The sequence below is a fragment of the Bos javanicus genome, chromosome 21, assembly GCF_032452875.1.
Source record: "Bos javanicus breed banteng chromosome 21, ARS-OSU_banteng_1.0, whole genome shotgun sequence".
NCBI classification, from domain to species: domain Eukaryota; kingdom Metazoa; phylum Chordata; class Mammalia; order Artiodactyla; family Bovidae; genus Bos; species Bos javanicus.
The window spans coordinates 41,018,107-41,031,711 of NC_083888.1; the positions used below are offsets into that span (position 1 = coordinate 41,018,107).

Genomic DNA, 13,605 nt, shown 5'->3' on the forward strand with positions numbered 1-13,605 from the left:
CACACCCATGTAACCAGTATGGCGATTAAAAAACAAACACCATCAGTTCAGTTCAGTCCAGTCATGTCTTTGTGACCCCATGAATTGCAGCACGCCAGGCCTCCCTGTCCATCACCAACTCCCAGAGTTCACTCAAACTCATGTCCATCGAGTCGGTGATGCCATTCAGCCATCTCATCCTCTGGTGTCCTCTTCTCCTCCTGACCCCAATCCCTCCCAGCATCAGAGTCTTTTCCAATGAGTCAACTCTTTGCATGAGGTGGCCAAAGTACTAGAGTTTCAGCTTCAGCATCACTCCTTCCAAAGAAATCCCAGGACTGATCTCCTTTAGAATGGACTGGTTGGATCTTCTTGCAGTCCAAGGGACTCTCAAGAGTTCTCACATCCATACATGACCACTGGAAAAACCATAGCCTTGACTAGATGGACCTTTGTTGGCAAAGTAAAGTCTCTGCTTTTTAATATGTCATCTACGTTGGTCATAACTTTCCTTCCAAGGAGTAAGCGTCTTTTAATTTCATGGCTGCAGTCACCATCTGCAGTGATTTTGGAGCCCCAAAAATAAAGTCTGACACTGTTTCCACTGTTTCCCCATCTATTTCCCATGAAGTGATGGGACCAGATGCCATGATCTTTCTTTTCTGAATGTTGAGCTTTAAGCCAACTTTTTCACTGTCCTCTTTCACTTTCATCAAGAGGCTTTTTAGTTCCTCTTCACTTTCTGCCATAAGGGTGGTGTCATCTGCATATCTGAGGTTATTGATATTTCTCCTGGCAATCTTGATTCCAGCTTGTGCTTCTTCCAGTCCAGCGTTTCTCATGATGTACTCTGCATATAAGTTAAATAAGCAGGGTGACAATATACAGCCTCAGCACCCTAGAAAACTTTCATCATGCCCTTTTCCAACTCACTATATACTCCTTAGAAAGTATCAACACTACCCTGGTTTCTCAGCACAGGTTAACTTTTGAATTTGATATATATGAAACCATTTATATCAATTTTCAAAATTTTATGTGACCCACTCATGTTGTCAAGTTTGCTGTTCATTTGCTAAGTCCTGTCCAACTCTTTGCAACTCCATTGACTGCAGCACGCCTCCATTCTCCACTATCTCCCAGAATTTGCTCAAATTCATGTCCACTGCGTCAGTGACGCTATCTAACCATCTCATTCTCCCCTTTCGTCTTTTAACTTCAATCTTTCCTAGCATCAGGGTCTTTTACAATGAGTCAGATCTTTTACAATGAGTCAGCTCTTCACATCAGGTGGCCGAAGTATTATAGCTTTAGCATCAGTTCTTCCAGTGAATATTCAGGGTTGATTTCCTTCAAGGACTGACTGGTTTAATCTCCTTGCAACCCAAGGGAGATGCCCAAGAGTCTTCTCCAGCACAAAAGCATCAATTCTTTAGTACTCAGCCTTCTTTATGGTCCAACTCTCACATCCGTACACGACTACTGGAAAAACCATAGCCTTGACTACATGGTCTAAAGAGTCAAAGAACAGAGTGAAAAAACTGGCTTGAAACTCAACATTAAAACACTAAGATCATGGCATCTGGTCCCTTCACTTCATGGCAAACAGAAGGGGAAAAAGCAGAAGCTGTCAGGTTTGTTGTTGTTGTTCAGTAGCTAAGTTGTGGCCAACTCTGCAACTCCAAGGACTGCAGCACCGCAGGCTTCCCTATCCTTTATTATCTCCCGGAATTTGCTCAAATTCATGTCCACTGAGTCAGTGATACTATTTAACCATCAGTTTGATTATAATTTATTTACTTTTCTTGCTAAATAACATTTTCTTACAATAAAATACCACAATATACTTATCTATCCTATCAATAGAGAACATGAGTTGTTTCTAGCTTTTTACTATTAAAAGTAATAATACTATGAACATTCTTACACAAGCCTTGTGATGAATATTTCAAGGAGTGGAATTACTGTACCACAGGACATGCTTGTGTTCCCTTTAGCAATAGTTTTATCTTCCACTTTTCAAAGCTTTATGTCACTTCACTTTTTTCTTGTTTAAAGATTTACTTCTGGTTGTGCGGGGGTCTTCCTCACTGTACATGGACAGGCTCTCTCCAGTTGCAGCGAGTGGGGGCTACTCTTCACTGTGGTGCTCGGGCTTCTCTTGTTGCAGAACACAGGCCACAGGCGCATGGGTTTCAGTAGTTGCAGTGTGGGGGCTCAGTAATTGTGGCACACGGGCTCAGTGGCTGTGCAGCACGTGGTAATTTCCCAGACCAGGGATGGAACCCATGACCCCTGCACATTGGCAGGCAGATTCTCAACCAACTAGACCACCAGCAAAGCTCTCACATCACTTTTTTGAAAGACCTGCATGTAATACCTGTTTTCACTAGCCTAACTGAAAAAAAAAAAAAAATTCAGAGACTTTTTTCACTTTTTATGAAAAAAGGTTAGAAAGAAAAACAGCCTCTTCAGCATTTGTTTTGCAGTGAGCTGTTGTAAAATGGCAGCACGCACCCACAAGCAGCAAGAGAGGCACCACCAAGCTCCATATTGAGCCCCACATCTGTGCTTTATCTTCATTTATTTTGTGCACCATTAGCAAGATGTGTCCAAAGGCAAATTACACCTTTGCCTTGTGTCACCTTGGCTTATGAATGGGAATGTTCTACTTTTGGATAGTGGGGGCAATTTGTATTGACATCACTTTCAGAGCAGTTTTATCAATTTAGAATTCCAATACCAGTAGGTGCAAAATTCCTGGCTGATCCACACCCTCAGCAACACTGAAAAAAAAAAAGACATTTTTTCTCCTTTCACCATTGTGATAGGTAATGTATTGTGGTTTTAAGTTGCATTTCCTCAATAACTAATACATTTGAGCATCATTTCATATACTTACTGGCCATTTCTTTTACTAGTGACTTTTCAAGTATTTTGTCCCTATTTCTAATGTTGTAGATTTTTCCCCAAAATGGAGGGAAATAGGAGTTCTTTACAGAACTGGATACATATTCTTTTATAGGGTTAAGTTTAGGATATATGTATTGGTATTACTTGGACAAGTGTATAAAAACACACACATCTTGTACTTCTTTCAAAACAATATTTTGTACATCTTCCTTTAACACTTTAAGTATAAAAAAGGCAATACTGATTCAATGTTTATCTCTATCTATATACTTTGACATAAAGAATTTTGTCCTGTTGTTGGCATGGTGTATTTTTGCCCATTCCTTTGTCTGTCTTCCACTAAACATCCCGAGTAGCTTTTCTACATCAGTAAAAATAATTCGTTATCATTGTGGCTCCTATAAATAAAATACTTGGATGCTATTTTATTCTTCAATTTAAGGAAGCTTTAATAGTTAAGTTTACATTGGGAGGTCCCCTACAGAAGGGAAAGGCTACCCACTCTAGTATTCTGGCCGGGAGAATTCTATGGACTGTATAGTCCATGGGGTTGCAGAGAGTCAGACACGACTGAGCCACTTTCACTTTATACAGATAAAAACAGATGTGTCTTTATCCTATATCTGCTGTGGGCAGGAGAGATTATCTGCTAATGACTTGACTTCATACAAACTTGCACCAAAACCAGTTAGCCAACTGTGATTCTAGCTCTAGGAACAATGGGGCTGCAACTAGCCTCTTCACATTTACACAGACCAAGTGAGGAGAACAGGCCCCAAGTTATAGGAAGCAGGGGATTTCCTGGCAGTCCAGGGAATTGGCTAGGACTCAGCGCTTCCACTGCCAGGGCCCAGGATCAATACCTGGTTGGGGAACTAATCCTGCAAGCCACACAACACAGAACAGGCAAAACAAAACAAAGTGACTGCTTATTTTCTGACTACTCTAGCCATATTAGAAAAAAAATGAGTTAAAGGAAAGCTATGAAGGCATCGGGTTTCCTCTGTCCTGAACCACTGTACTCCCTCAAACTATGGAGGACTGCTATAGTAAAGAAAGTATTACTGAAAATATACAGGTTTTACATCTTATATCACTTACTGTTGCTTTTCCAAGGAAGACGTAATCTTGTCCCTGACTCATCAGTGAGTCTTCATAACCACTTAAAAGCTAGATCAAAGGAAATCCATGCCACTACTATCTTGCTCTCTTAATTTTATATATGACAACAACTAGGAAAATGAGTGTGTGTGTCTCTGTTAGTCACTCAATTGTGTCTGATTCTGTGACCCCATGAACTATATATAGCCTGCCAGGCTCCTCTGTCCATGGAATTCTCCAACAGTACTGGACTAGGTTGCCATTCCCTTCTCCAGGGGATCTTCCCAACCCAGGGACTGAACTTGGGTTGACTGCACTGCAGGCAAGTTCTTTACTATCTGAGCCATCAGGGAAGACAGGAAGATACAGTGTGGTGCTAAAACTTGTAAGTGGAGAAGACCTAAAAGTAAATCAACTACAGATTATACATATAGGGTGTTTCAGCCAAGTTTTTTTAAGTACTTAATATTAAAGTAAAAGACAATAAGCTAAATTTTTACAAATCTAACATTTAACTGTAAAAATAAAAATTCATGCTTTTCTTATTTTCCTTATTAAATATGCTTTAACTTCATTAGGTATGAAAGCAACTATAATTTTCCTGGTGGCTCAGTGATAAAGAATCCACCTACAATGCAGGAGACTTACAGAATATGCAGGTCTGACCTCTGGGTCAGGAAGATCCTCTGGAGTAGGAAATGGCAACCCACTCCAATATTCTTGCCTGGGAAATCCCATGGGCAGAAGAGCCTGGTGGGCTCAATCCACGGTGTCACAAAAGACTTGGATATGACTGAGTGACTAAACAACAACAAGGCAGCTATAGAAGAAGAAAATTTGTATATTCAAATGAAGACATATTTTTTCCTTATCTTAGTAACCAGCAGCCAAGAACAGTATAGAATTCAGTTTGCTTGCACTAGCAAAATGCATATATAAATGGGCTCTCTGTATATATATCAGAAAGTATTCCCCAATATTATATAAATCAAAATATTTGTTCCTTATTAAACTTTTAGTCTACTCAAATTGTAATCATAGGGAACCCTAAAATTAACACTGAACTGTTAGCCTTTTCTTATATCCAGCTTTTCTCTTCCCTGCATAATTGTTCATCACATTCTACTCTTACACTATTTTAGTAAAGAGCAAGGTCAACTGGAGAAAACGTTTTCCTTCTCGTTATCTTTATCTGGCTGCCTCCATAGTTCCCAAATTCAAATTTCCAATTTCTTTAGGACTAAACTGAGTTAATCATAGCATCTCTAGGAAAAAAAAAGTTAACTTTTTAATAGTACAAAATTAAGTTTATGTAGGGGTTTCCTGGTGGCTCAGACAGTGAAGAATCTGCCTACAATGCAGGAGATGAGAGTTCGATTCCTGGGTTGGGATCATCCCCTGGAGAAGGGAAGAGCAATCCACTCCGGTATTCTTGCCTAGAAAATTCTATGGACAGAGGAATGTGGTGGGCCACAGTCCATGGGGTCTCAAAGAGTCGGACACAACTGAGCAACTAACACACACAAGCTTAAGTAGAATCAAACAAAAATTGCCTATAGGTGTACAGAGAGTTACGCATTCCCTTTCACTTCTAATTGTGACCAAAAATACACCTAGTTTTACACAGGTTTCAAAACAAGAAAAATAAGACAACCTCAGGATTGATGAGGAGGTAGATGAAACTAACTTTTACTATTATTTTCCCTCAAATTCTAGAAAGCATTATAATAGTTATCTAAGTAACCAATGCTATCAAAGCAAAATGGAGGTAAAGAGAACATGTCTGTTACCAAAAGTGAGCTTAAACCAGTTTTTCTAGAATGGAGGGGATGAAGGGCAGAGATTAACAGAAGAATCAAGTTTACCTGATTCAAAGGTTGGCATTTTCAAGTCACCTTGGTTCAGTTCTGTGCCATATTTTAATTTGTGATATTTTGCCCTGAAAATTTAATAATAAATTATTTAAAGAAAAAAAAGTTTTATTTTCCTTTCTACACAGTTTAATAACTACTGGTATATATTTCTTAAATGACAAATTTAAAAAAGCATACGGATGTCAGTTTCTTTAAACTTTAGTTGCAAAAGAAGTTAGAGGGAAAAAATATACTGCATGTACAAGGAAAAAAAAAAAAAGATAAATTATCCAAATAAGATACACACCCAAGTAAAGATAAATTTTTCCTAATTTGTTTACTAAAAAAAGCAAAAAAAACCCCGAAACTTAGACTCTACAATAAAAAATATTACTTCAATTTAAAGATTTTAATCTTTTTTCTTTTGCCATATAAGGATCGAATCAAAATATCATCCTGTATTTTGGGCAAATCTTTGTGTCTTTCAGACAGTTTTCAAATACACTGTACAATAACATGTGAGAATAATATTGTTCTACTTTTATTTTATTCATACAAGAAAATAAGGGACACCTACCTTTCTTGTTTTAATGCATACTCTAACATCTTTATTCTTCTTACTAAATCCTTCTTCAAGTTTTCTTGACCTTTTCTTTCTCCTTGCAAAAATGCTATCCGAGCCTAAAAATATAAAAAGTTCATTTATTTTTACTTTTTAACTATACAGGAAATTGAAAAAAGGAAAGCAATAAACATAAAATTCTGCACTTTTATTCATTATAGCAAGATTTAAAATTCATAGTAGTTGATCAAACTTTGTGTTAGAAAATAGTCACTTTAAAATAAAGATAACTACAAATTAGCTATTTACATATAATCCTTATGGTCTCTACTACTAACAATTTTCACATAATTTTAAAAGGAAATTTTATATGTAAAAATTACACCTAATTCCTAACAAACAAGTTACAAAGAACAGAAAGTTATCATAGTCATGTTTTTCCTCAAATTATATATTGGTTGTTTTAAAAAGTCATATTATCTCAAAAACATTTCTTTCATGAAACATTTAAAAATTTATAATCTTCCCCTTTCTGACCACCACACTTCAAAAGGTTTCAACTCTTGAAACAATTATCCAAAGTATCACAAGTATTAGGTTGGTGAACAAGTAATTGTGGCTTTGGACCCAGAATTTAAAATCATTACAACTAGGCTCAAACACATCTTCATTAACCAAAATAGGAACCATTACAATCAACACATTTTTGCAAATGACAGATGTTTGTTTATTCCTGTACCATAAAATCCTGAGCTTCAAGATTCAACAAACTCTTGGAAAGCATTTTTGCATCCTGCTGGTTGTAGAAGCATTTTTTCTACAAAAAGTTGTCAAGATGCTTTAAGAAGTGGTAGTTGGTTGGCAAGAGATCAGGTGAATGAGCCAAAACTCCACATTGAACTTTTGAAGCGTGGGCTGTGTGACATGTGATCAGGCATTGTTGTGGAGAAGAACCGGGCCCTTTCTCCTGACCAATGCTGGCTGTAGGTGATGCAGATTTCTAGGCAGCTCATCAATTTGCTGAGCATATTTCTCAAATGTAATGGTTTCACGGGGATTCAGAAAGCTGTTGTGGACCAGACGGTCAGCAGACCACCAAACAGTGACATGATCTTTTTTTTGGTTCAAGTTTGGCTCTGGGAAGTGCTTTGGAGCTGCTTCTTGATTCAGCCACTGAGGTGACTGTTGGCAGCTGTTGTACAAAATCACTTTTCATCACAGGCCATAATCCAATTAAGAAATGGTTTGTTGTTGTTGAGTAGAAGAAGAGAAGACAACACTTCAAAAGGACAATTTTTAAAATTTCTAGTTAACAGATGAGGAACCCATTTATCAAGGTTTTTCACTTTTCCAATTTGCTTCAAATTTTGAATGACTGTAGAATGGTTGACACTGAGTTCTTCAACAACATCTTGTGTAGTTGTAAAAGAATCAGCTTTGATGATCCTCTCAATAGGTCTTGTCAACTTTCAATGGCCAGCCACTGCACCCCTTATTTTCAAGGCTCTAGTTTCCTTTTCAAAGCTTCTTGTCCCACCCCTGCACTATACCTTCATCAGCAGTTTCTGGGCCAAATGCAATGATGATGATGTGAGCTGTCTCCACTGCGTTACAACTCGTTGTGAACGTGAATAAGAAAATTATTCAAATTTGCTTTTTGTCTAACATCAATTCCCTAGTCTAAAATACATATAACAAGTAATGAGTCATTAATAAGAAAAAAATGCGCATTAAAATGATGTATAATATAATCACATTTAAGAATGTATTCCAATATCAATGGTATAGTTCAAGAATACAAAACAGCAATTATTTTCTGCAATTACTTCTCGCACCAATCTAACAACTGAAGTCATATGTTCAACAACATCATTACTTTCTACTGTCATTTGTCTACAGTGAATTTTTTTTTCCTTTTAATTGCCTTATTTCCTTAGACAAATCTCCATCTTTTTCTGGCCCTTCCCAGAATGTCAACCTCCTTTATTTACCCACGTTAAAGAGTGATACGTTTTAGAAGACTGGCATCTGAATGAGGTATTTCCTGTTATAAACATGTGTGCAATAAAATTAATTTTCATCATTTTGCTGAGATGACCCATAGATGTATTTCTTCATTAAGAGAAAGTAAGCTACTCAATAACCTAAATTATGGTTAATTTAAAAAGTTTTTTTTAAGTTTCAGTGAACAAGGAATCAGAACAAATGAATTCATCTGGATGATTTAACACATTAAGTTTGGGAAAATTAAGTAAAATCATCCACAACTCCAGAAGACCTGAAAATGATACACAGCTATATAACACATAGTCTAAATGCAAGTTTCAAAACAAAAATAAAGATCTAGGAGAATGATAAAGATTCAAAACCTAATAATAGTCTAAGATCCATAAGAGAAAAGAAGAACTTCTGACTCTCTTAAGCTGTGAAGCAAAGGTAAAATATGTCAACTTCATTATACAGACTCAAGAATTTCTGATTGAGGGTTTTCTTCTGTATTGGCTTAAGACAAAAAAAAAAACCAAAACCATGAATCACGTACTATACGTGACTCCAAATTCTAGATCTCAGAAGTATTTTACAATTAGCACCAGAAGATGATGAAAGAGTTCATAATAAATTTATTCTGCTTCTTAATAAGGAGTTACTGGAGATTTTCAGGTTGAAAAAGGCACTGCAAACTTTAAAAAATCTTTTTTGGAATTTTGGTATTAAAAAAACATTCAAACCTAGAGAATCTAATAAATGAAACAAAGAAGCACAAATTATGTAAAAAAACAGGAACACAGAAGCAGTTTCTGAACAGGAGCCAAAAGGGGATAATTTACAAAGACATAAGACAACAAAATGGTAAGAATTCATTAAAATTTAGAAACCTTAAAAGGACACAGGTTAATTCAAAAAACCTGAAGAGGGGGGTAAAAAAACAGATTAACAATGGAAAAGACATCACTATTGGAACTGACCTTACAATTTTAACAGACTAAAAAGGTAAATATTATGTCTTATAGTGATAATAAGGACCAATTAAATAACAGATTTGGCATTTGGTAAAGGATCAATGCAAAGAAATAGAGGAAAACAATAGAATGGTAAAGGCTAGAGATCTCTTCAAGAAAATTAGAGATACCAAGGGGACATTTCATGCAAAGATGGGCTTGATAAAGGACAGAAATGGTATGGACCTAACAGAAGCAGAAGATATTAAAAGGTGGCAAGAATACACAGAAAAACTGTACAAAAAAAATCTTCACAACCAAGATAATCATGATGGTGTGATCATCACTCACTCACCTACAGCCAGACATCCTGGAATGTGAAGTCAAGTGGGCCTTAGAAAGCATCACTACAAACAAAGCTAGTGGAGGTGATGGAATTCCAGTTGAGCTATTTCAAATCCTGAAAGATGATGCTGTGAAAGTGCTGCACTCAATATGCCAGCAAATTTGGAAAACTCAGCAGTGGCCACAGGACTGGAAAAGGGCAGTTTTCATTCCAATCCCAAAGAAAGGCAATGCCAAAAGAATGCTCAAACTACTGCACAATTGCACTCATCTCACACGCTAGTAAAGTAATGCTCAAAATTCTCCAAGCCAGGCTTCAGCAGTACATGAACCGTGAACTTCCAGATGTTCAAGCTGGTTTTAGAAAAGGCAGAGGAACCAGAGATCAAATTGCCAACATTCGCTGGATCATGGAAAAAGCAAGAGAGTTCCAGAAAAACATCTATTTCTGCTTTATTGACTATGCCAAAGCCTTTGACTGTGTGGATCACAAGAAACTGTGGAAAATTCTGAAAGAGATGGGCATACCAGACCACCTGACCTGCCTCTTGAGAAACCTACATGCAGGTCAGGAAGCAACAGTTAGAACTGGACATGGAACCACAGAGTGGTTCCAAATAGGAAAAGGAGTACATCAAGGCAGCATATTGTCACCCTGCTTATTTAACTTCTATGCAGAGTACATCATGAGAAACGCTGGGCTGGAAGAAGCACAAGCTGGAATCAAGATTGCCGGGAGAAATATCAATAACCTCAGATATGCAGATGACACCACCCTTATGGCACAAAGTGAAGAGGAACTAAAAACCCTCCTGATGAAAGTGAAAGAGGAGAGTGAAAAAGCTGGCTTAAAGCTCAACATTCAGAAAACGAAGATCATGGCATCCAGTCCCATCACTTCATGGCAAATAGATGGGGAAACAGTGGAAACAATGGCAGACTTTATTTTGGGGGCTCCAAAATCACTGCAGATGGTGACTGCAGCCATGAAATTAAAAGACCCCTACTCCTTGGAAGGAAAGTTATGACCAACTTAGATAACATATTAAAAAGCAGAGACTTAATTTGCCAACAAAGGTCCAGTCTACTCAAGGCTGTGGTTTTTCCAGTGGTCATGTATGGATGTGAGAGTTGGACTGTGAAGAAAGCTGAGCGCCGAAGAATTGATGCTTTTGAATTGTGGTGTTCGAGAAGACTCTTGAGAGTCCCTTGGACTGCAAGGATATCCAACCAGTTCATTCTAAAGGAGATCAGTCCTGGGTGTTCTTTGGAAGGACTGATGCTAAAGCTGAAACTCCAGTACTTTGGCCACCTCATGCGAAGAGTTGACTCAATGGAAAAAACTCTGATGCTGGGAGGGACTGGGGTCAAGAGGAGAAGGGGATGACAGAGGATGAGATGGATGACATCACCGACTCGATGGACATGAATTTGAGTGAACTCCGGGAGTTGGTGATGGACAGGGAGGCCTGGCGTGCTGCAATTCATGGGGTTGCCAAGAGTTGGATACGATTGAGCAACTGAAATGAACTGAAAGGATCATGGAAAGCTATGAAAAACCTAGACAGTGTGTTAAAAAGCATACACATCACTTTGCCAACAAAGGTCTGTATAGTCAATGCTATGGTCTTTCCAGTGGTCATGTATGGATGTGAGAGTCACGTACGGATGTGAGAGCTGGACAATAAAGAAGGCAGAGTGCCAAAGAATTGATGCTTTTGTACTGTGGTGTTGGAGAAGACTCTTGAGAGTCCCTTGGACTGCAAGGAGATTGAACCAGTCCATCCTAAAGGAGATCAGTGCTGAATATTCATTGGAAGGTCTGATGCTGAAGCTGAAGCTCCAATACTTTGGCCACCTGATACAAATAGCTAGCTGACTCACTGGAAAAAACCCTGATGCTGCAAAGATTGAAGGCAGAAGGAGAAGAGGGCAACAGAGGATAAGATGGTTGGATTAGCATCACTGATTCAATGGACATGAACTCGGACAAACTCCAGGAGATTATGAGGGACAGGGAAGCCTGGTGTGCTGGAGTCCATGAGGTTGTGAAGAGTGGGACATGACTTGGCAACTCAATAACAACAGCAATAAAGGATCAAGGACAACAGATTTCTCAATTGTTTTTACATATCATGATGCACCATTGATAGAATCATCTTTGCAAATAACCTTTTAAAAACTAACAGCAAAAACCATCTTTACAATAGCATCAAAAACCAAAAGTTCCTACTAATAAACCAAAGATATACAAATCTCTGCACAAAAAGTTTAAAACTTTAACGGAGACATAAAAGATAAATGGACTAGCAAACTCACTACTGGAAAATATAAATTTTCACACACACATTAACCAAAACAATTAACGTAATTCAAAACAATTAATGTAATTCCAATATACTCCCAAAGTGTGTGTGCAGAACTAGAAAAGCTGATAATGAAGTCTTTGAAAGGTTGCAAGAATTACCAAAATGTGATATTCAGAAACATAAAAGGAGCGATGAGTTGGGAAAACGGTGTCAACAGATTTGCTTGACAGAAGGGTAGCCATAAATCTCCAGTATGTAAAAAATGCAATATCTGCAAAGTGCAATAAAATGAGGTGTGCCAGCAAATGTTTTATGATATATCTCTTCATAATCTCAGATTAAGGAAAGATTTCTTGAATGAGATAAAGACACTAGGGCCTTCTCTGATGGTCCTGGGTTCAATTTCTGGTCAGAGAACTAGATCCCACATGTCACAACTAAAAAATCCCACACGCCTCAATGAAGACCCTGTCTGCCACAACAAAGATCCAACATAAACAATAAAGAAAAGGACAGATAAATCCACTATAATTAAAGGTCTTCTGTTCCAGATAAAGCAGGGACTGGCAGGCAACCTTTTGGACAATCCAAAGTGAAAACTGATTTAAAAAAAAAAAAATTACAAGAGGCAACACATACCCAATGTGACTTGCAAAGCCTAGTATATTTACTACTAAAGTCTGCAAACCTTCCGATATTAGACAAAACAGACTTTAAACGATAAAAGGCTGCAAAAGACAGAGAACACTATATACTAATAAGAGGTTCAATATAGCAAGAAAACTAAGTTCATGGCATCTGGTCCCATCACTTCATGGCAAATAGATGGGGAAACAATGGAAACAGTGACAGACTTGATTTTCTTGGGCTCCAAAATCACTGCAGATGGTGACTGCAGCCATGAAATTAAAAGATGCTTGCTCCTTGGAAGAAAAGCTATGACAAACCAGACTACATATTAAAAAGCAGAGACATACTTTGCCAACAAAGGTCCGTCTAGTCAAAGCTATGGTTTTTCAGTAGTCATGTATGAATGAGAGTTGGACTATAAAGAAAGCTGAGCGCCAAAGAATTGATGAACTGTGGTGTTGGAGAAGACTCTTGAGAGTCCCTTGGACTGCAAGGATATCCAACCAGTCCATCCTAAAGGAAATCGGTCCTGAATACTCATTGGAAGGACTGATGCTGAAGCTGAAACTCCAATACTCTGGCCACCTGATGCAAAGAACTGATTCATTTGAAAAGACCCTGATGCTGGGAAAGATTGAAGGCGGGAGGAGAAGGGGAGATGGAGGATGAGATGGTTGGATGGCATCACCGACACGGTGGATGTGAGTTTGAGGAAGCTCCAGGAGTTGGTGAGGGACAGGGAGGCCTGGCGTGCTGCAGTCCACAGGGTTGCAAGGAGTCAGACATAACTGAGTGACTAAACTGACAATAAGAAAATACACAATTATATTTACATACCCAATGATTCCATCAGTATATATAATGCAAAAACTGACAGAATTAAAGGGAGAAAAAGTTCGATAATAATAGCTGGAGTCTTCAATATTCCACTTCAGTAACATATAGTAGTATGAGACCGAAAATAAGGAAATAGA

At 38.0% G+C, this 13,605-nt stretch overlaps 1 protein-coding gene across 4 annotated transcripts in view; it reads right to left on the minus strand.

Annotated features, from left to right (window-relative positions):
• Positions 1-13,605, minus strand: part of STRN3 (striatin 3) — a 107,930-nt gene that overhangs the window by 54,502 nt on the left and 39,823 nt on the right. For all 4 annotated transcript variants that reach the window (XM_061394098.1, XM_061394095.1, XM_061394096.1 and 1 more), the window contains exons 2-3: positions 6,424-6,527; positions 5,859-5,932 (exon numbers count right to left, since the gene is read on the minus strand). In XM_061394098.1, the coding sequence (XP_061250082.1) occupies positions 5,859-5,932; positions 6,424-6,527 (178 nt within the window). The remainder of the gene's footprint in view (positions 1-5,858; positions 5,933-6,423; positions 6,528-13,605) is intronic.